The 22,995-nt window shown below is 43.1% G+C and overlaps 1 protein-coding gene across 3 annotated transcripts in view; it reads left to right on the forward strand.

The window, feature by feature from the left end:
- The first annotated feature begins 2,323 nt into the window (after positions 1–2,323).
- PLOD2 (procollagen-lysine,2-oxoglutarate 5-dioxygenase 2) overlaps positions 2,324–22,995 on the forward strand; it is a 294,414-nt gene continuing 273,742 nt past the window's right edge. For 2 of the 3 annotated variants that reach the window (XM_059688211.1, XM_059688213.1), the window contains exon 1: positions 2,324–2,794. In XM_059688211.1, the coding sequence (XP_059544194.1) occupies positions 2,686–2,794 (109 nt within the window). In that variant the 5' untranslated portion in view covers positions 2,324–2,685. The remainder of the gene's footprint in view (positions 2,795–22,995) is intronic. The other variant, XM_059688210.1, reaches the window with a different exon arrangement.

Consider the following 22,995-nt stretch of genomic DNA (forward strand, 5'->3'; position numbering starts at 1 on the left):
ATGCAAGATTAGTTGTCAAGCTGTGTGTACTGCAGGGCTGTTTGTGTTGCAGGTCCATGTATGTTAGAGAGCAGAAGTGTCATTAATAGAGATGAGGAAACTGTGAGTGGGATCTGGATTTGATGAATTAAAGACATTTGCACTTTGTGCCAGTGGAATGTTCAAGTAGAGATGTTCAGTAGACAGCTGGAAATACAAGAAGGCAGGAAGGATTTTGTTTCTGAATTGGGGCTCTTTCAGATGGTGATACACGTGTTCGGCTGTTTTGAAAATCCCAAAGAAACACTTGCTTTATACAATTCTTACAGTCCTCACCTTGTGACTCTCAATAGAGAAGGGTGAATGTCATGGTAATCTGCAATGCTTGGCAGACTTTGTAATAGAAGCACGCACGTACTGTGATGTGGAGAGACTGTAATTGTGCATGGGAGTATGAGGGCATGAGGGAAGGCAAAAAGCTAGGTTTTAACCATGCAAGTTCTTGAAGAAACTGGACAAAAGGAAAGCAAGAAATCAAGTTCAAGGAGTTTGACAGAGTCTGACCCATTACACAAGTTAGGAGGCTGAGATTTGGCCAAAAGACCAGCCATTCGTAGCAGAGAATTCAGACTCAGAGGATTTATGCTATTTGCTTTCTGCCTAGTTTTTTAAAAATGTTTTTATTGATTTCAGAAAGAGGAAGGGTGAAGGATAAATAGAAACATCAATGATGAGAATCATTGATCTGTTGCTTCCTGCATGCCCTAAACAGGAGATCAAGCCTACAACCCCACCATGTACCCTGACTGGGAATTGAACCGTGACTTCCTGGTTCATAGATTGATGCTCAACCACTGATCCACACCAGTCAGGGTTTGCCTAGTTTTATAGAGTGGCGCTGGCCACACACTGAAGGTTATTAAGGAATCCATCTCTTAGCTTTTTCTCCTTCGCTCTAAATAAACCTAATTTGATTCTCACAGGTCATACTTTCCATTTAATTACTTGTTACTCTTCTCTGAACTTTCTCCAATTTTCCTTTGAAAAAACTGAGACCAAACCTTCAAAACACTGTAACAACTGGCTTAGTTCTGGGCACAGGAAATTATTCTTTTCTAAAATGTCACACCCCAGGCAACATTTCTTTGAAGGTTTTTCCACCTGTTTGTATTTGATTGATGAGAGAGAGAGAGAGAGAGAGAGAGAGAGAGAGAGAGAGAGAGAGAGATTGAGAATTGTTGTTCCACTTATTTATGCATTCATTGGTTGATTCTTGACCGGAATCGAACCTGCTATCTTGGTGTATTGGGATGACACTAACTGAGCTACCCGGCTTGGGCTTCCACCTTTTTTTATTTTTATCCTGCTAATTTTATTTTTTTCATCACCATTTATGCACTCTATGCCCTCTTCCACATTCACCCACCCCTCCCCCATATCATGCTAGTTTTAGACAAAATGTGATCAAATTGGGACATATCTTTTTCAATAACGTGTTTTTAACTTCAAAGGTTCAGTTGGAAAGGGTATTGGCTCAAATCAGGCTTCCCCACCTTTTTTTTTTTAGGAAGATAGAGGTAGAATACTGCCATACTGCCAGTCTGAGTTTTTTTTTGTCCCTTTAAACAGCTCATGCCACGAAATATATGAGGCAATATCTTCACGCTTCCTCCTTTATTTGTGTTTTTGCCCCTGCTCATCCCAGCAGAATAAACACTGGATTAGCTAAAATGTTGAGAAGTAATACAGAAAAAAGAAATTTGCTTAGAGATGAATAAAAACTGGAAGCAGGAGAGGACGCGCCAAGGAGCTGGCTTGGAGATCTCTGAGAGCAATTTTCCAGGTGGCCTGAAGGATGATCTTGTAAGGCATAGCCCCAGGTTGCACCTCTGGCCTCCAATTAAGCAGGATTTACAAGCCACTATCTATGGCTCTCCTGGCACTGGAGGAGAATAAATGTTCACCGGACAGTAAAAACTTTCGGTTTACATAACAATCAAAACAGGGCCTTCCTTTTCCAGGGAGAAAAAATTTGACCCCTGAATTTAACGGGAGGAGTAGAGGGATTCATTTCTATGCTAGCATCTGGCGAGATGCCTTCCTCCAAGATTGCTGAGGATTTATAGTCATTTCTGACAAGGTTAGTATCCAAATGCAAAGAAGAGCCAATTCTCACCCTTAGAGGCTGACGGAAAGAAAGCGTCTGGTGCTGGGGCAGCAGAGGCAGGAGGGGAACGCCGCCCACCCGCCCGCGGCTCCTCCCCGCGCTCGCAGGCCCACTCCCAAACTAAGCACACACTTCCCGGTTCCAGCCAGAAGCTCTGCGTGCGCCTCTACACGTAGCCGCAGACGGTCCCTAAATAGGTCTGCGTGGAGCAAACAGTCCCCCGACGTGGGGCCGGAAACCGACCGCACGGGCCGCAGGCAGCGGCGCGGCGGCTCAGCGGCGGCCAATAGCCAGGGCGCGGCCCGCCCCATCGCCTCCCCCTGGGGAAGCCTATAAATTCCCTGCCGCGCCCGGGGCGCCTCCGCGAAGGACCGATCCTGGCTTCCCTCCGGCTGCCCGCACTTGGCTCGCTCGCTCCGGCCCTAGTCGCCACAGTTGTCGGCCGGGGAGGACCTGGACTCTCCGCGCTCTCGCGAGAAGTTCGCCGCCGCCGGGAGGTGGGGGTGCCCGAGCACGCGCGGGCCTTCGAGAGGCCGAAGATGGGGGGTTGCGCCGTGCAGTGTCAGCTGCTGCTGCTGGCCCTCCTCCTTCAGCCCCGGAGTCCCTGCTTAGGTGCAGACTCGGAGAAGCCCTCCAGCATCCCCACAGGTGAGCACTCCCGCGGTCAGCACCCGTCTGGTGAGGTTCGCTGGGGGCAGTCCATTCATCCTTCAGCTCTTGATGCTGGCCTTGCCAGGTGAGTAGGTGGGTAGCCCGTCCCTCCCCAGCACCGCAGGGGTCAGTGGATACTCTGTGCTCCCCATGCCCTCCAAGGTGAGTGAGACTGACTGCTCCTCCGCCCCAGACGGCGTAGGACCCCTCCAGAACCGCTCTCCTTGTTGCTGGTCCCTGGGGCAGAGAGTAGGGGTGCCCGCCCTCACTGCTCCTGGAGTTCCCAGTAACCTGAGCGCAAGAATTTTTATACTGCAAGTCGGGATTTCCTTTTGGTCTTGCAGGTCCCTAGGCACCAACACCTTTCCTACAACTCTCCTCTTCCTCTTTTCCTGGAGGTGCATGATTTATCCGTGTGGGACGAGGCAGTACTCCTTCCCTGACCTAAACAGTGTACTTTCTGATTGATGGTGACACATTCCTTCCAAGCGCCCCAGGAAGAAGCCGGTAACACATAACCTCTTGCCAAAAACAACGCTCAAAACTGGTTGTTTTCAGTAGGGCTGCCTAGCTACTCAATACCTTTAAGCAGCAGCTTTCCTCCTTGGGGATTTGAAGGGGAAGCTGTGGACACAGATTCTCCCCTTAGCCGCCCTTTTCCTAAACCTGGTGCCGGTTCTTATTTTCAGAAGCTGGAATTGCAGTGAATAGTCAAGTTCATGTAAAACAACACTTTTTACATTTAGCTAGATTAAAGACAGTCTCACCACATGTTTGTTTAAACATAACTTTGCTGCCATTTGTCACACATGAGGTATCCTTGCAGTTTTCCACTTTTGTGCTTTAACTCTAGGATCAATTATCTGAAATTAGATCTTGCATGTAAATGTCCTGCTATACTTTATTTATTTATTTTTTTAATTAGGATCATTTTGGCACTTTTGTTTTCTTTCTTTTTTTTGGTAAGTACATAGGCCACTTTTCTGCTCGAATTTTGCTTTTGTTGTGGAGCGCTAGTGACAGAATGACCAGAACTCCAGACTGATTGAAATTTAGAGAGCCTTTATTGACTGGCCAGTGCCCACTCCTCCACTTGGGAAGCCCAAGAGAGAAGTGGCCCCAACCATCTGCAGAGTCCAATATTTAAAGGGGACAACTACATTTGTGTTCAGGTTCCCATAGCAAGCAAAGCCAAGTTACAAAAGCTAATTGCGTAGTTTTAGCCAAGCTATTCATCATCCTCCTGTTATTCGTTTCTGGGTAACTTACAGGTCAGGACTATTCTTAATTTTGATCTGTTTGTTCTTTGCTCAGGTGTGTGAGCTCAGTTCCTAGAAACTTTGTACAGGCTGTCAATCTGCTGAGGTGGCTAGGTAATTAAGCAGGCCTAAAAATTTTCCTACTCTGTAACACTTTCAGGCTTAAACTCAGAAGTAATAGTTTTGTCTTTATCTTTAAAATTCTCACCTGAGGGGATATATATATATATATATATAAATTTTTTATATTTGGAGAGAAAGTAAGGGGGAGAGAGAGAAACAGCAATGTGAGAGAGAAATATCGGTTGCCTTCCTTATATTTCCAACCACTTATGGAACCCACAAACTAGGTGTGTACACTGACCAGTAATCAAACCTGCACCCTTTTGGTGCACAGGAGGAGGATCCAAACAACTGAGCCACCTGGCCAGGGCCTATCTTCATCTTTAAGTGTTTAAGATTTCAATGGGTAAACATGTTTCTACATTCCTGCTTTGTTAGCTTGAGAAACTTCACATTCAGATGGGTTTCTGTCTGTTAATACAATGCTTTTCTTTCTCTCAGATATATCTGATGGTTTCAAAATGGATTTCTAAACCCTGTGTGATTCCTTTAAATTTGAACTGAATTTTTTCATAACTTAAACTTTTTCTTTTAGAGTAACAGCTAGAAAATAGGCAAGTAAATGTCTTTAGCATACTTGGAAATTCACCAGAAAAATGACTTTCTTTGTGAAACACCCAAGGAATCTTACTGGGAAATAAAATAACCTTTGCTACTTTTATAGGGACCATTTCAGCCTTTGTCTATTTTATTTCATTTAATCACCAACACCCTTTACTTTTTATAGAAGACATTTTTTTGTTGTTGTTGCTGCCTTTAAGTTTACAGTCCAAATCACCTTCCTTTCCCATTCTGGCTTTTAAATTTCAAGGAGGCGGACAGTAAAGTTTTAATGGACTATAACATCAGAGAAAGGGAATTTCAGATATGAATGTTTTCCTGAGAAAATGACCATATAAAACCCACTGCTGAAATCTGAGGACTGGTTGCTTTTGGTGGGTGGTCATGGGAAATTCAGTTAACTCCTAAAAACAGAAAAATATTAATTTATAATACATAGAGCCAGCAGTAGCCAGTTTGGTTATGAACTTTTTTAAGGTAGATGTTATAAGCTAATAGATATAGATGGCACACTGATTGATACTATGGCTAGAATTCTGGGCTCCATTTTCTCCCTAAAATACTTCAAGTGAAAATTACTTAATTGGAAACTTCTATTTGTCTACGTAAATATCAAGTAAACTCCAGAACTCTACCTTGTGTAGCTTCATAGGAGGTCTGTAAGAAGAGTACTTATCTCTAACTCCCTGTATTTGTCACCATGTCCCAGCTAGCTATGAATAAATAGTGTTTCTTGGCCCTATTGATATTTTGAGCCAGATAATTATATATTGTAGGTGCTGTCCTGTCATTGTACTTGGTTTAGCAGCTACCTTGGCCTCTACCTACTAGATGCCAAGAGTACACTTTTCCAAGTGTAAGAACGAAAAAGGTCTCAAAATGAAAATTGGCCAAATGTCTTCAGAAGGGTTGAAAACCACTGGATTAGACAAATGTGTATGTGAGGCAATGTTGCATTATAGTGTTATTGGAATGATAATAGCAACTCTTTTTTTTATTAATAAATCTTTATTGTTCAGATTATTACAGTTGTTCCTCTTTTTCCCCCCCATAGCTCCTCTCCACCCGGTTCCCATCCTGCCCCATGCCCTTACTCCCCCCCACTGTCCTCGTCCATAGGTATATGATTTTTATCCAGTCTCTTCCCTCACCCCCCACAACCCCTTCCCCTTGAGAATTGTCATTCCACTCCCTTTCTATGCCCCTGATTTTATTATATTCACCGGTTTATTCTGTTCATCAGATTTTTTTAGTCACTTGATTTTTAGATTCACTTATTGATAGATATGTATTTGTTCAAAATTTTTATCTTTACCTTTTTCTTCTTCTTACCCTTCTTAAAGAATACCCTTCAGCATTTCATATAATACTGGTTTGGTGGTGATAAGTTCCTTTAGCTTTTTCTTCTCTGTGAAGCTCTTTATCTGACCTTCAATTCTAAATGATAGCTTTGCTGGGTAGAGTAATCTTGGTTGTAGGTTCTTGCTATACATCACTTTGAATATTTCTTGCCACTCCCTTCTGGCCTGCATAGTTTCTGTTGAGAAATCAGCTGACAGTCATATGGGTACCCCCTTGTAGGTAACTAACTGTTTTTCTCTTGCTGCTTTTAAGATTCTCTCTTTGTCTTTTGCCCTTGGCATTTTAATTATGATGTGTCTTGGTGTGGTCCTCTTTGGATTCCTCTTGTTTGGTGTTTTCTGTGCTTCCTGGACTTGTAAGTCTATTTCTTTCACCAGGTAGGGGAAGTTTTCTGTCATTATTTCTTCAAATAGGTTTTCAATATCTTGCTCTCTCTCTTCTTCTGGCACCCCCATAATTCGGATATTGGTACACTTGAAGTTGTCCCAGAGGCTCCTTACACTATCTTCATATTTTTGGATTCTTTTTTTCTTTTTTCTTTTCCAGTTGGGTGTTTTTTGCTTCTTCGTATTTCAAATCTTTGACCTGATTCTTGGGGTCCTCTAGTCTGCTGTTGTATCTCTGTATATTATTCTTTATTTCAGTCAGTGTAGGCTTAATTTTTAGTTGCTCCTTTTTCATATCCTTGAGGGTCTCACTAAATTTTTCGGAGATTTCTAGAAGATTCTTGGGTAACCTTATAACCGTGGTTTTGAACTCTATATCCAGTACTTTGCTTGCTTCCATTTCTTTCATTTTTGACATGTTTCTTTGTCTCTGCATTTTGGCTGCTTCACTGTGTTGATAGAGTGGCTTTGTGTGCTAGGTGTCCTATAGGGCCTAGTGGCTCAGCCTCCCTAATTACCTGAGGTTGACACTCTTGGTGCACCCCTTTGTGGGCTGTGTGCACAGTCTTATAGTTAAGTCTTGATTGCTGTTGGTATCACTGGGAGGAATTCACCTCTAGGCCAATTGGCTGTGGGTACTAGCTGTGTCTAAAATGGGAGAACTTCTGTGCTGGAGACAGCCTTATGGAGCAGGACTTGCTTCAGTGGGGCTTTGGTGCTCACTGAGTCTGCCCCTTGAGTGTGTCTTTTATGGATGTGAAGAATTGTACTCTGGTATCGTCTCACTCTGTCCACTGGGTACACTGGCTCTTGGATCTCCAAGGAGGTGCAAAATCAGCCACCCAGCAGGAGCTACAGAGAGATCTGCAGATTCCTCCTCTTTGTTTGGGGTTTGGAAGTGCCCAGATGAGGCCCAGCTGTGAAGCCATGCAGGCTGCTGTCGAGCCTTAGGCCTTCTTTTGGAAGCTCTGGGGCTCTTTGACCCAGCAGCTGTTTGATAGGTTTTAGATTGCAAAATAACAGACCACTCATATGCAAAAGTCTCTGCTCACAGCTTGGGTGGGGTTGTAAATTGGGTGGTACAGGGTCTCAGGGAATCATCAAGGGGGAACAAACCGCAATAGCTGCCTCTGCTCTGCCTCTGAGAAGTTCCTGGGTCTCTGTGTCCTGCAGCCCTGTGCAGGAACAATGATCGCTGCAAGCACCTCTGTGAGAAAACTGCCCTCGCACTCCAGTTTCTCCCATATGAGTCTGGGTCCCTAGAGTCTCGCCCAGAACTGGAGTTCAGAGCAATAGGGGGCTTGTATCTCTCTCTTGATTGAAAAAGACAACAGCGTATCCAGTTGCCAGCCCATTTCCATGCGCGCCTCTGTATCTCCACACTTCCGTGCCTCCATACCTCCGCAATTCCGCACCTCTACACCTCCTACCAGTTTCAATGCACTTTTCTCTTTCCTTCTATTTGTAGAACTTCCACTCAGCCAGCCTTCCCGTGGTTCTGGATGATATCTGTTTTGTCTATTAGTTGTAGTTTTGACATGGTTGTGCGAGGCAGCAAGTACAATTGTGTACCTATGCTGCCATCTTGGTTTCTCCAATAGCAACTCTTTTTTGAAAGCAAACATTTATTGTGAATTTCCACTGAAGTTGAGAATGTACTAGTCGAATCACATTAATCAGAATTTGAAATAAAGTTTTTCCTAGCTTTGATGCTGTGTATTGACCAAAGTTAAGAACACTGCTTTTTGTTATATTTACTGAGCATTCTGCTGTGTGCTATTTTTATTACTTTTTGGTTGTTACTTTGTTATTACCATGGAAATAATCTAAATAAGATTCTGGTTAAAAACAATCATTTTTCTCCTAGATTTATTTATGGAATTTTACCTTAAAATTATATACCCATGGACCTCCCTGGTCACAGGGATGACTGGCAGCCATTTCTATTCTGCCCTGGTGATTCCCTGAGACCCCACCCCATCCAATTTTCAGCCCCACCTTACCTGTGTACAGCGGCTTTTTCATATGAATGGCCTGTCCCTCCTCAGGCTTCAGACTGTGCTAAAATCGCTCAAACAAGCTGCAACTGGGTTATGGAGTCCCAAACCTATCAATAAAAGGCCCAGGACCTGGCACTAGTACCAGCCTGCCTTGCTTCATAGCTAGGTCTTGCCTGGGAACTTCCAAACCCAATACAAAAAGGAGGAATCTGTGGATCTCTCTGTAGCTCCTGCTAGGTGGCTCCAGGCAGTGGCTGATTTTGCACTTCACCAGAGACCCAAGAGCCAATGCACCCAGTGGTCAGTGTCAGACCATACTAGATTATAGCTCTACACATCCAAGTGACACACTCAAGGGGCAGACTCAGTGAGCACCAAAGCCCCACTGAAGCAAGTGCTTCTCCATAGGGGTGTCTCCTGCACAGCAGCTCTCCTACTGTAGTTGCAGCTGGTACCCACAGCCAATTGGCCTGGAGGTCATTTCCTCCCAGTGACATCAACAGCAATCAAGTCTCAACTACAATAAGACTGTGCATGTAACCCACAGATGGGTGCACCAAGAGTGTCCACCTCAGGTGATTGGGGAAGCTGAGCCACTGGCCCCTATAGGAACCTACTACACAAAGCCACTCTATCAATTCAAGGAGACATAGCAACTCTACCCAGTATATAGAAACAAACACAGGGACGCAGCCAAAATGTGGAAGCAAAGAAACATGTCACAAATGAAAGAAATGGAAGAAAGCAAACTACTGGATATAGAGTTCAAAGCCACTGTTATAAAGTTACTCAAGAATCTTCTTGAGACCCCCAAGGGACTTTAGTGAGCCTATATTGATTGGAATAAAGAATAATTTACAGGTATTCAACTATAGAGTAGAGGATTCTGAGAATCAAATCAATGATTTGAAATATGAGGAAGCAAAAATCACCCAAACAGAACAGCAAAATGGAAAAAGAATAAAAAAAAATGAAGAAAGTGTAAGTTTGACATGCTTGATGTGAGGAGCTTCTGGGACAAATTCAAGCATACCAACATTCACATCATGGGGGTGCCAGAAGAAGAGCAAGATATTGAAAACCCATTTGAAGAAATAATGACAGAAAACTTTCCCTACCTGGTGTAAGAAATAGACTAACAAGTCCAGGAAGCATAGAGAGTCCCAAACAAGAGAAACCCAAAGAGGCCCACATCAAGACATATCATAATTAAAATCCTAAGGGCTGATAACAACGAGAGAATTTTAAATGCAGCAAGAGAAAAGCAGTTAGTTACCTACTAGGGAGCACCCATATGACTCAGCAGATTTCTCAATAGAAACTAAGCAGGCCAAAAGGGAGTGGCAAGAAATATTCAAAGTGATGAATAGCAAGGACCTACATCCAAGATTACTTTACCCAGCAAAGCTATCATTTAGAATTGAAGGTCAGATAAAGAGCTCCATAGACAAGATAAAGGTAAAGGAGTTCATTACCACCAACTTAGTATTACATGAAATGTTGAAAGTTATTCTTTAAGAAGAGGAAGAAGAAGAAAAAGAAAAAGATAACAAATATAAACAATAAAAAGGCAATAAATACATATTTATCAACAATTGAATCTAAAAATAAACAAATAAGAAATCTAATGAACAGAATAAACTGGTGAATAATATAGAATCAGAGGCATGGAGATGGAACAGACTGACGAATCTCAGAGGGAGGCAGAGTGGAAAGAGATTAAACAAAGATGGTTATGCAAGTATGCATTACCTATGGACACAGACAATAGGGTGGCAAAAGCCTGGGGTGGGGCGGGAACCCTGGGTGGAGGGGAGCTGGGGGGGGCGGGGAGGAAGGCCATCTGTAATACTCTCAACAATAAAGATTTACAAATAAATTATATCCCCATGGAAGCTTTTGTGGCAATACCCTCCAAGTGAGTGTCAAAAAATTGGGTTCATACCTTGCTTTATCTTTCCTGCACTTTTTTTACCTTCTAGATGAGAGGAGAGGAGTGAATGCATTCTTGCCAGGGATTTGCAACCAGGTCTCCAGACCTGGATCAGAATTTTTAAAAAATTTTTGATACAAGTTTTAATACAAGTAGAAATCTTCCCAAAGGTCATGAATTAGTTTTCATTAGAGACTTAAAGTAATTTTTTAAAAAACTTCAGCCAAATAAGCTTTGATTTAACATTAAAGTGTTTAACTGTCCTGTCAAGGCACCATTTTACATTCCAACCACATTGCTTTTTTATTCAATCTGAGAATTTCTGCCTTTTTTTATTATTAATTCTCGCTTGAGGATATATTTATTGATTTTAGAGAGAAGGAGGGAGAGAGAGAGAAAAACCATTGATGTGAGAAACATCAATCAGTTGCCTCCCGTTTGCACCCTGACCAGGTATCAAACCCACAATTTAGGTATGTGCCTTGACTGGGAATCGAACCCACAACCTTTTGGTGTACAGGATGATGCTCCAACCGACTGAGTCACTCGGCCAGGGAAAATTTCTACCCTTTTTAAAGCAAGATTCAGACTGTTTGGGGATTGCTCCTTCTGAAGGTCTTGTGTGTCCCTTTCTTCCTTGGCCTCAGATAATCTTCACATATGAGCATTGTGGATCAGAATTTTTGTGTGTTTCCTAAGGCATCTTGACTTTCATAATCTAGATTTGGCAGAAATCAAGTTTTGGGCAAAAATGGAGGAAATGGTTTCAGATATTTCTGTCAAGACCAGTATTTTTCAACCAGGTTCATTTATAAACTCTTTAAATTACTCAGTCACATTCAAGGAGGAAAGGAGAGGTTTGTCTCTAACTGCTGATGTAAACCCGCAATTAATGGGGTGGAGAGGGAAAGAACAAGGTCCCAGAGAAACCTCTGGAAGGAAGAGAGAGAAGCTATTCTCTGTGCACTTTCTGTGTCTTGGGCTCCAGCCACATACAACTCATCATTCTTAAACATACTGTGCCATTTATTTCATAGTATAGAAATAGACATATCAAACAGCTCTAGACAATGTGAGAATAGGAAATAAAAATAAAAATGAGATACACTTTTATACCCATCACATTGGCTAAAGTATTTTAAAATGTACTCTGATGACATATTATGTGTTGTAAAGATGAAAACTCTCAGACTGTTGAAAGAACAACATCTTTGGAGAATAAATTAGTAATGTCTAGTGACATTGAGAATCCTCATGTCCTACAGTCCTATAGTATAGTCAGCCCTCTGTATCCATGGGTTCTATATCCGAGGGTACCGCATCCTCAGAATCAACTGGATGTGGACTGAAAACAGTCTTTTCAACCTGCAGGTGGGAATCCATGGACTGCATACATTGTGTGTGTGTGTGTGTGTGTGTGTGTGTGTGTGTGTTTAGAAGATACTGTGATTTTATTTTCAAATTTTTGGAAATAGTTTGCATACATTGTTGTTCACCATTTTATGTAAGGGATTTAAGTATTCATGAATTGTGGTATCTGTATGACTGTACTCTCAAATTTCTGTCTGCCTGTTTTTTTTTTTTTTTAAAGGGGGAGAGAGAGAAAGAGAGAGAGAGAGGGGAGGGGAGGGGAGGGGAGAGGAGAGGAGAGGAGAGGAGAGGAGAGGAGAGGAGAGGAGAGGAGAGGAGAGGAGAGGAGAGGAATATCCATGTGAGAGAGACACATCAACCAGTTGCCTCCCACACATGCTCCAACTGAGACTGGGGATTGAACCAGCAACTCAAGTACTAGTCCCCCCTCCCCCCATTGGGAATCAAACCCACAACCCTCCAGTGCACAGGCCGAGGATCTAACCACTAAGCAATGCTGTTCAGGGCTGTGTCTGCCTGTTCTTGAAATTCTATTTATTGTTTAAATTTAGCTCCTAGAAATTCTTCCTCTTACTGTCTTTGTTTGGCTCTCTTTCAAACTTAATGCAGTTGGTTTATACAAATCATACATGCTTTGTGTGATAGATGTTTATGCTTACTAAATTATAAATTCTTTGAAGTAAGGGCTGAGTCTTATTCATCTTTATGTTCTTCATAGTACTTCCCTATTTTTTGAACATAGAGAAGATTCTCAATTTATGTTTGTTGTTTTTAGTCCACTCAGAGAATTATGAAACGTGGCATGCAGTCAGTGAGATTGCTAGCTGCTCCTTTTCACAGGATTTAATTAAATTCACTGAGCTTCCTTTCTCTACCTGGGACCATACATTGCACTATCATAGTCTCGCAATTTACCAGTGAATCATCAGGCAAGGCCTTGTTTCTGAATTGTGGTGGGCAATTCTTCTCCATATGTTATATTTTTGCTCTACTTTCCCTGCTCATTTCTGAATTACCTTCAGAAATGCATTCATTGGTTGGATACCATGATCCTCTTTTTATACATGGTGAAGTGGAGATTTGGAATGGTTATATAACTTACAGAAGATCACATAGCTGCAAAGCTACATGATGATGTGCCCTTTCTTCAGTCCATGCTCCATGTCTTTCTTGACCTGTTTATTGCTCTGTTGGACTTTGGGACCTGTGGGCATTAGAGACCTAAAGAAGCAAAGGAACTCGTTGCTAAAAGAAAAGGCACATTCCTTGTAGGTTTACATTATGGAGGGATAGGTAAAAAATTAAGGCAAACTGTGACCTAGGTCAGGGTGTTAAACTATGGACCAAAGGCCAAATCCCATGGGACAGATATGGCTACTTGTTTAAATATGGTTGGTGAGTTAATAATGGTTTTTTCATTTTTCAATGGTTGAAAAATAGCAAAGGAAAACTAATGTATTGTTCCATGTGAAAATAATGAAATTCAATTTTCAGGGTCCATAAAGTTTTATTAGCTCACAGCCACAGTTATCCACTTACATATTGTCTGTGATTGCTTTGGTGCTAAGTGCAGAGTTGATTAGTTATAGAGACTATATGACCTTCTGCCCTGTAGACAAAAGTTGTGCCAACTTGTGCCTTAGAAGGCGACAGTCCCACTTAAGCTGTGGCTTATGCAGATCTTCTGCTCCCTTGGAAATAGCTGGACTCTGGACAGTCGCATTGGGCTCTGGGTATTTGCGAGACCTGTTATTTATTTTTTAAAGATTAAGGTGCACAGTCTGATTATTTGATTTACATATAGTGTGGAAATGATTACCACATTAGGTTCAGTTAACATCTATGTTCTCATATAGATACAATAAAAGGAAAAGGAAACCATTTTCTTCATCGATGAGAGCTCGATGTTTAGGATTAGTTCTCTAAACATCTTTTCTATATAGCGCACAGCAGTGTTAACTGTAGTTAGTCCTAGTACTTATTTATCTTATTACTGGACATTTATACCTTTTGGAGAGGACTGTTTTTCATTTTAGACCTTTGAATTCAAACATAGAACTTCTCTGTTATACCATTTTAAACATGGCACTTGATGGTAACTAGACAAGTACTTTGGTGTAAATAGTGTACTTATGATCAGAAACAAATGAAACACTGTGATGGCTATTTGGAAAGGAGATGCATATTTCTTTAGAGCATGTGTGTGTTTTTTAGAAATTTGGTCTAGAAACTTGCTTATAAATTTGTGGCTAAGTTCCTGGCAGGAAGTGATTAACACATTTATCAGCGAGTATTTTTATTATTCAACCGTTGCTATAAATTAGGCTAAACTGAGAAATTGGTTGCTTTAAAAGTGAAATATATTTTTCTGTTTTACTAGCTTTTTGTGTACACTATGTGCTTACCTCACTAAATTAAACTGAAATGATCGAACCAATAATCAGCGCTATTGAGATTTTAGTTAACCAAGAAATAGATATCCAGAGTAGTAGAATGGTAAACAGTGTTATGATTTGTTGTCCTTATACTACTTACTAGCCAAAACCCATCTCTTGCCACTTGTGTTTTGTAATCATGCTACTGAAGATGGTCTAGGAGTACAGAACTGATTATTACCCTACTAGAGGCCCGGCGCACGAATTCATGCACCAGTGGGGTCTCTCGGCCTGGCCTGCGGGATCGGGCCGAAACCAGCTCTCCAACATCCCCCGAGGGGTCCAGGATTGTGAGAGGGTGCAGGCCAGGCCAACAGACCCCACCGGTGCACGATTGGGGCTGGGGAGGGATGCAGGAGTTTGGCCAGCCTGGGAGGGACTGCAGGAGGGCCCCAGGGTGTGTCCAGCCCATCTCGCCCAGTCCTTATTGGCTGAACCCCAGCAGCAAGCTAACATACCAGTTGGAGCATCTGCGCCCTGGTGGTCAGTGCACATCATAGCTACTGGTCAACTGGTCGACTATCTGCCCCTTGGTGCTCAGTACACATTAGAGTGAGCGGTTGAGTGACCTTAGCATATCATTAGCATATTGTGCTTTGATTGGTTGGACGGCTGATGGGTTGACCAGACACTTAGCATATTAGGCTTTTATTATATAGGATTAACTGTGTCACTAGAATGCCCCTTCAAAAAATAGTGTTTATAATTTAAAAATACAGTAACTTCAAATAACTTTAAAAAATATGTTTTTATTTTTTTTAGAGAGAGGGGAAGGGAGAAATATAGAGATAGAAACATCTATGAGAGAGAAACATCTATGCGCTGCCTCCTGCACTCCCCCAACTGGTGATCAAGCCTGCAACCCAAGCATGTGCCCTGACTGGGAATTGAACTTGGTTCATAGGTTGACACTCAACCTCTGAGCCATCCTGGTCAGGTTCAAATCACTTTTAATGTTTCCTACTCAGAGTAACTTCAAACAGCAGAGGTATGTTCAAACAACTAACATGGAAGACTAAATGGTGAGGAAAAGTGTTCGTAACATTGAGTTTCTAAAGTGGGCCAAAGTTGAAATTAAATTTCATTTGTGAGATTAATTGTCATGTTGATTTTACTATTTCTTTTATTTTGGATGCACAAGACATCCTAGTGTTTATTACATTAATTGTTCATCTGTGCATTTTCTTTATGGTTACATTCTCAAACATTTAAAAGGAATTGTATTAATTTTCTAGTTACTACTATTATGTAATTATTATTATTTAATCCTCACCCAAGGATATGTTTAGAGAAGGGAAGGGAGGGAAAGGAATATTGATGTGAGAGAGAAACATCAATTAGTTGCCTTTCCTATGTACCCCAACCCAGGATCAAACCCACAACCCGGGTATGTGCCCTGACTGGATATTGAACCTGCAACCTTTTAGTGCATGGGGTGATGCTGAACCAACTGAGCCACCAAGCCAGAGCAACTTACTACTAATCTACACTAATAAAAGAGAAACATGGTAATTAGTGTCACTCTGCTACCCTTCCCATTGGCTAATCCCCCTGTCACTCACAGAGTAGGGCCGAGATATGCAAATTAACTGGCAGCCAAGATGGCGGCCGGCAGCCAGGCAGCTGATGCGAACAGGGAGGCTTGCTTGCTTCAGTGACGGAGAACTCCAACGTTCCCCGCCTGACTTGCCGGCCTCTCAGCTGCAACTCTCAGCAACTATGTTGCAAATAAAGAAGCTAAAAAAACCCCAGAAGCCTGCTTTACTCAATGGAGCTCCAGCCAGCTGGACTGCAACATTGCATCAAATACAGACGGTAAACAAAGGCCAGAAACCTGTTTTCAGCAGCCGAGGCCTCAGAGCTAAAGCTGGCCCAGAATAAAAAAAAAAATAAAAAAAAAATGGAGCGGTTGGGAGCTTCAGTCCCAGCCTGAAAACAGCCCTCAGCCCCTCACCCAGACTGGCCAGGCACCCCAGTGGGGACCCCCACCCTAAAGGGTGTGTGACCAGCTGCAAACAGCCATCATCCCCTCAGCCAGACTGGCCAGGCACCCCAGTGGGGACCCCCACCCTGATCCAGGACACCCTTCAGGGCAAACCAGCCAGCCCCACCCATGCACCAGGCCTCTATTCTATATAGTAAAAGGGTAATATGCCTCCCGGCACCGGGATCAGAGTGACAGGGGGCAGCGCCCAAACCCCCTGATGGCCCTGCAGCTCTGTGTGTGACAGGGGGCGGGGCCCCAAACCCCCCGCCCCCCATGGGCCTTGCTCTGTGTGTGACGGGGTAGAGCCATAACCTCCCCATTGGCCCTGCCCTGAGTATGAGAGTGGCAGCGCCCCAACCTCCTGATCCTCCCTGCCCTGATTGTGACAGGGGGCGGTGCCCCAACTCCCCTATCGGCCCTACTCTGTGAGTGACAGGGGGGAGCTCCTCAACCCCCTGATCGGCCCTGCTCTGTGCATGACATGGGGGAGCTCCCCAACCCCCTGATTGACCCTGCTCTGTGCATGACAGGGTATGGAGCCCCAACCCCCCTGATGGGCCCTGCTCTGTGCATGACAGGGGGTGGGGCCGCAACCTCCCCATCGACCCTGCCTTGAGTGTGACGGGGCGGTGCCCCAAACCCCCAATCGGCCCTACCCTGAGCGTGACTGAGGGTGGCATTGCAACCTCCCAATCTGCCCAGCTCTGTGCATGACAGGGGAAGGCGCCCCAACTCCCCAATCGGCCCTGCTCTGAGCCCGACCAGGGGCTGCACCTAGGGATTAGGCCTGCCCTCTGCCACCCGGGAGCAGGCCTAAGCCAGCAGGTTGTTATCTCCCGAGGGGCCCCAGACTGCAAGAGGGCACAGGCTGGTCTGAGGGAACCCCCTTCCCCCGAGTGCACAAATTTTTGTGCACCGGGCCTCTAGTCCTATATAATAAAGAGGTAATATGCAAATTAACCCTCATGCCCACATAAGATGGCTGCCTACAATCAGGCCGGAATGGGGGTTAGTGAGGGACAACCAAACAACTGAACAAGCAAGCTGCATGGGCGACCAGGCTGGCAGGAGGGTGCAGTTGGGGATGACCAGGCTGGTGGGGGGGGGGCAGTTAGGAGCGATTAGGCTGGCAGGGGCTGGGGGTAGTTGGAGGCGACCTGGCCGGCAGCAGGAGGCAGTTAGAGGCAACCAAGCTGGCAGAGGGGGCAGTTAGGGGCAATCAGGCTGGCATGCAGAGGCAGTGAGGGGCGATCAGGCCAGCTGGTGCGGGGAGCAGTTAGGGGCAATCAGGCAGGCAGGCAGGTGAGCAATTAGGAGCCAGCGGTCCAGGATTGTAAGAGGGATGTCCGACTGCCAGTTTAGGCTGGGATCCGGCCTAAACCGGCAGTCGGACATCCCCCAAGGGGTCCCCGATTGGAGAGGGTGCAGGCTCGGCTGAGGGGACCCCCCCCCCCCAGGTATGTGCCCTTGACTGGGAATCGAACCTGTCACCCTCTGGTGCTCAGGCTGATGCTCTAACCAATGAGCCATGCCAGCCAGGGCTATAGTATGTTATAAAGTTCTTTCCAAAGACAAAGAGGGTTTTCCTTTTATTTAAAAGCTGTGGTTTGCTCCTCTGTGCTATGACACCCATTTGGTAAAGATTCTGTGGCACAAAGGGACTTTCAAACACATGCACTTTATTGTTCTCACCACTACTCCCAGTCAGCCCCAGACATTAAAGGGCACTAAAGTGATTTAGAAAAGGCATTTTGCCACACAGCTTCACACTCTGCAGGCACAACAGCAAGTGGAAGAAGTTTGTGGAATCCTGGTAGTCTTGGGTTTCTTTTTTAAAATATATTTTTAATAATTACAGAGAGGAAGGGAGAGGGAGAAAGAGACAGAAACATCAACGATGAGAGCATCACCTATTGGCTGCCTCAATTATGACCCTCCTGGGGATTGAGTCCGAAACCCAGGCATATGCCCTGACCAGGAATCAAACCGTGACCTCCTGGTTCATAGGTTGATGTTCAACCACTGAGTCATGCTGGTTGGGCAGTCTTGGGTTTCTAATTCTGGGATATTGTTCAGGTAAAGTCCCAGAAGCTATACTTCTTAATTTCAGTGACGACTGAGTCCCAACACAGAACCCGTGTCCCATCAGCCCACTGACTAGTCTGTTTTGCTGTTTTGAAGCCAAACTTTCATGGGTCCTTAGGGTGTTAATTACTTATAGGTGCAGTACACGGGGCTAAGAAGGGAGCCAGTTATTTTTAGATATTTTAAATGTATTCTCTAGCTTTTTTTTTTTTTTTTTTTTTTTTTTTTAGTTTTCACCAGAGGAGTGCGGATATTTTATTTTCTCCATTTTTAGAGAGTGGAGGGAGGGGGGAGGAGGAGAGAGAGAGCAAAGAGAAAGATCCATGTGAGAGATAAACATGGATTGGTTGCCCCTTCCACCACAGCTCGGCTGGGGGGCAAGGAGCAAACCTGCAACCCAGGTATGTGCTCTTGACTGAGAATCGAACCTGTCACCCTCTGGTGCTCAGGCTGATGCTCTAACCAATGAGCAATGCTGGCCAGGGCTCTAACCAATGAGCAATGCCGGCCAGGGCTCTGCTTTTTAAACATGTAATCATATTTTTTTCTGATTCTAGTAGTATACTAAACACCAGCACTACTTTGGCATCTAAAAAAAAAATCAGTAAATACAGAATTTAAATAATTTCTTAAAACAAAGAAACTGGCTAACAGTTTAGAGGCAGACTAAAATGCCCTCCCTAATGCCTTCCCTGGGGAAGTCTTAAAGAGCTGTTAAGATGAGGGCAAACTGGCCCTTTGATGGAATTTTCCAGTAATGCCCAAGCCAGCTGTGAGGCCCCTTGTCTTCAGAGGTCTTCTCTCTCCATCTCTAGCCTTGCTGGGTCATTTCTGGCCTTGAGCTGGCACCACAGCTCTGACCAGAGTGTCCTGCCAGTCCAGACTCCCCGAAATTCCTGTCAGCCATGTCTAGAGAAGGACAATTCTCCTTTTCTTCTTAGTTTAGTTTAAACAGGGTTGGAATTTTTTAAGCAGTGACTTTACTAGGTAACCAAGGGCAAAACAAAAACCCTGAAACTGGAAAACCACCAAAGCAAAGAAATGAACAGACTTACAAAGTAGAGACTCAGAATTCTGCTCTACTCTGACTCTAGCTGAGACCTGCATACCTAGCATCCTAGGGGCTCATAGGTTCTGTGTCCTCGCTCAGCTTTTCATTCTCCACTCTTTCATCCCACTCGTTACTTCTTACTACTTTATTTTACACACAGCTCTTTCTTCTCCAGGCTTGGAGTGCAGGAAGTCCATGGGTAGATAGGTGTTAATAAGTCATGAAATAATAAAAAATATATATATTTGGTCTCTGCCCCAGTTCCTGCTAATATTTGGTGTTTGACTTTGGTTCCTGACACAAGGCTCTTGGGTGATAGTAGCATCTTTTGTTCTAATGAAACAGCTTTTGGTGGGCTCTGGGATAGGGGCTGGTTACTAGAAAGACAAAGCCAAGATTAGAAGCTTAGAACTGTCAGTCCTACCCACCACCTTCTGAAGAGGGAAAGGGGTTAGAAAATAAGTAAATAATCATTCATGCCTACATGATGAAGCCTCTATACAAATCTCTGAAGTACGGGATTTGTAGAGCTTCTGGGTTGGTGGTACATTTATAATCTAGGAGGGTGGTGCACCCCAACTCCATGGGATCCTTCCTGACCTTACTTTATGTATCTCTTTATCTAGCTATTCACTTGTATCTTTTAAAATACTGTTTGTAGCCCTAGCCGGTTTGGCTCAGCAGATAGAGCATTGGCCTGTGGACCAAAGGGTCCTGGGTTTGATTCCAGTCAAGGGCACGTACCTTGGTTGTAAGCTCCTCTCCGGCCTGGGCCCTGGTCAGGGCTCATGCAGGAGGCAACCAGTCGATGTGTTTCTCTCACACTGATGTTTCTCTCTCTGTCTTTCCCTCTCTCTTCCACTCTTCCTAAAAAAATCAATGAAAAAATATCCTTGGGTGAGCATTAACAACAACCAAAAAAAGTAAATAAATAAATAAATAAATAAATAAATAAATAAATAAATAAAATACTCTAGCAATAGTGAGTAAACTTTTCCTAGGTTCTATGAGCCACTCTAGCCAGTTATTGAACCTGGGGGGCTGGGGGGGGGGGTGTCTTGGGAACCTCTGATTTGTAACCAAGTCATACAGGAGTTGTGGATAACAGGGACCTACTACTTGGGATTGGCATCTGAAGTGGGAGCTCTTTTTTAATATATTTTATTGATTTTTTACAGAGAGGAAGGGAGAGGGATAGAGAGAAACATCGATGAGAGAGAAACATTGATCAGCTGCCTCCTGCACACCCTCTACTGGGGATGTGCCTGCAACCAAGGTACATGCCCTTGACCAAAATCGAACCTGGGACCCTTCAGTCCGCAGGCTGACGCTCTATCCACAGAGCCAAACCAGTTATGGCGGGAGCAGTTTTATAATATTAATACTTTAGTCTGTGGGGTGTGCAATAATTCTGGTTGAACTGAATTGAATTGAATTACAGGACACCCAGTTGGTGTGGGAGAATTGGTCAGTGTGGGGAAAAAGCCATATCTCTTGTCAGAAGTGTTGTGTGTAAGTAATGCAGGAGAAACAGTTTTTCCTAGACATGGGGAAGCTAGACATTTTTATACTTTCATAGGACATATCAGCATAACCGTAGCCAGTACCAGGGGTGGGGAAAGTCTGGCCCGTAGGCTGAATAAGGCCCATGAAATCATTTCGTTTGCCAAGCATTAGGGGTGAATTAATTAAATGTTTGTCCAAATATAGCAGGCTAATTTTAAGTCGATAATTTCATATGGCCCACAAATGATGTTATAAATATCCAAATGACCCTTGACAGAAAAAAGGTTCCCACCCCTGATTAGACAGTCTGCTTTTTTGATAGGTGAAAGTTTTTATGTATTTTTGTCTGTAAGTCTTTGGTATTGCTTTAATTCTTTGTTTTGAGTAATTTACATTTGCCAACATGAATTGACATACTTGCATAAATCTACATTTATTTAATTAACTAAACTTCAAAAATTCTCCCAGAATCCATTTTCTCTCTAGAAGTAACTGTCTTAACTTCTTTTTTTTTTTTAAAAAAGTAATAATTCCCCCCTTTTTATTCCTTAGAATAGTTTACAGTATAAACATGTTTTCATGTTATAAAAGCTTAACTCATAAGTTTACGGTAAGGATAAAGAAAAGAGTTCTTTAGAAGATAAATACTCATCCAATAATTAAAATGAAACATGGAAACTTTCTATTTTTCCTTAGCTGTCAGAAAACTGAAAGCTGTCTTAGTGTTCAGTTACAGAGATGTCGCTTCCAAATTTCTTAATACAGTTATTCATCTGGTAACCTTTATCATTTAACAATATATTGTGAATATTTTTAGGTATTACTATACATGACATTTAATGACTGCTTAGTATTCTTCCAAAGGATGTACCACAATTTACTTACACATTGTTCTAATATAATATAGCAATGGGCATCTTTGTTTAGAGATGCAGTTAATTCCACAGGATAAATTTTAGAAGTGGGTTTGTTCCCGGAAAGGTGGTACCACCATATTCATTTTTTCTATAGAAAGTAGAGAAGTAAAAGAAATATCAGTAGAATATTGCTACTTTGACAAGAACACTAAGCTACAGTTGTATACATTTAGTAGTTTCTGGGAAAGGTCAGTTGGTTGACAGTTGAGCTGTCCTTGAAAAGTCATTTGGCAGTTCTGATTTCCCATCTGTTTTCTGATCACATGGGCAAAGGGCATATTTTTTAATTTTTTTCTTTATTGATTAAGATATTGCATATGTGTCCTTATTTCCCCATAACCCCCCTCCTCCCGCTCGTGCTCTTACCCCTCTAGTGTCTGTGTCCATTGGTTAGGCTTATATGCATGCCTTTGGTTGATCTCTCCCCCTTCCCCCCAACCGCCCTTTCCTTCCCTCTGAAGTTTGATGATCTGATCCATGCTTCTCTGTCTCTGCATCTATTTTTGTTCATCAGTTTATGTTGTTCATGATATTCCACAAATGAGTGAGATCATGTGATATTTATCTTTCTCTGACTGACTTATTTCACTTACCATAATGCTCTCCAGTTCCATCCATGCTGTTGCAAATGGTAGGAGTTTCTTCCTTTTTATAGCAGTGTAGTAGTACCACAGTTTTTTTAATTCACTCATCTGCTGATGGGCACTGATCTGTTTCCAAATCTTAGCTATGGTGAATTGTGCTGCTATTGGTGTTTCTGGTTTCTTGGGATATATTCCTAGAAGTCAGATCACTGTATCAAATGGGAGTTCCTTTTTTAGGTTTTTGAGGAAACTCCATACTGTCTTCCACAGTGGCTGCACCAGTCTGCATTCCCACCAGCAGTGTGGGAGGGTTCCTTTTTCTCAGCATCCTCTCCAGCACTTGTTTGTTGATTTGTCGATGATAGCCATTCCGACAGGTGTGAGATGGTATCTCATTGTCATTGTGATTAGCATCTCTTGGATGATTAGTGACTTTGAGCATATTTTCATATGTCTGTTGGCCTTCTGTATGTTCTCTTTCGAAAGTATCTATTTAGATCCATTGCCCATTTTTTTTATTGGATTGTTTATCTTCCTTTTGTTAAATTGTATGAGTTCCCTGTAAATATTGGAGATTAAACCCTTAACATAGATAACATTGGGAAATATGTTCTCCATGCAGTAGGCTTTTTTGTTGT

Source organism: Myotis daubentonii, chromosome 3, assembly GCF_963259705.1.
Source record: "Myotis daubentonii chromosome 3, mMyoDau2.1, whole genome shotgun sequence".
Taxonomy (NCBI): Eukaryota; Metazoa; Chordata; class Mammalia; order Chiroptera; family Vespertilionidae; genus Myotis; species Myotis daubentonii.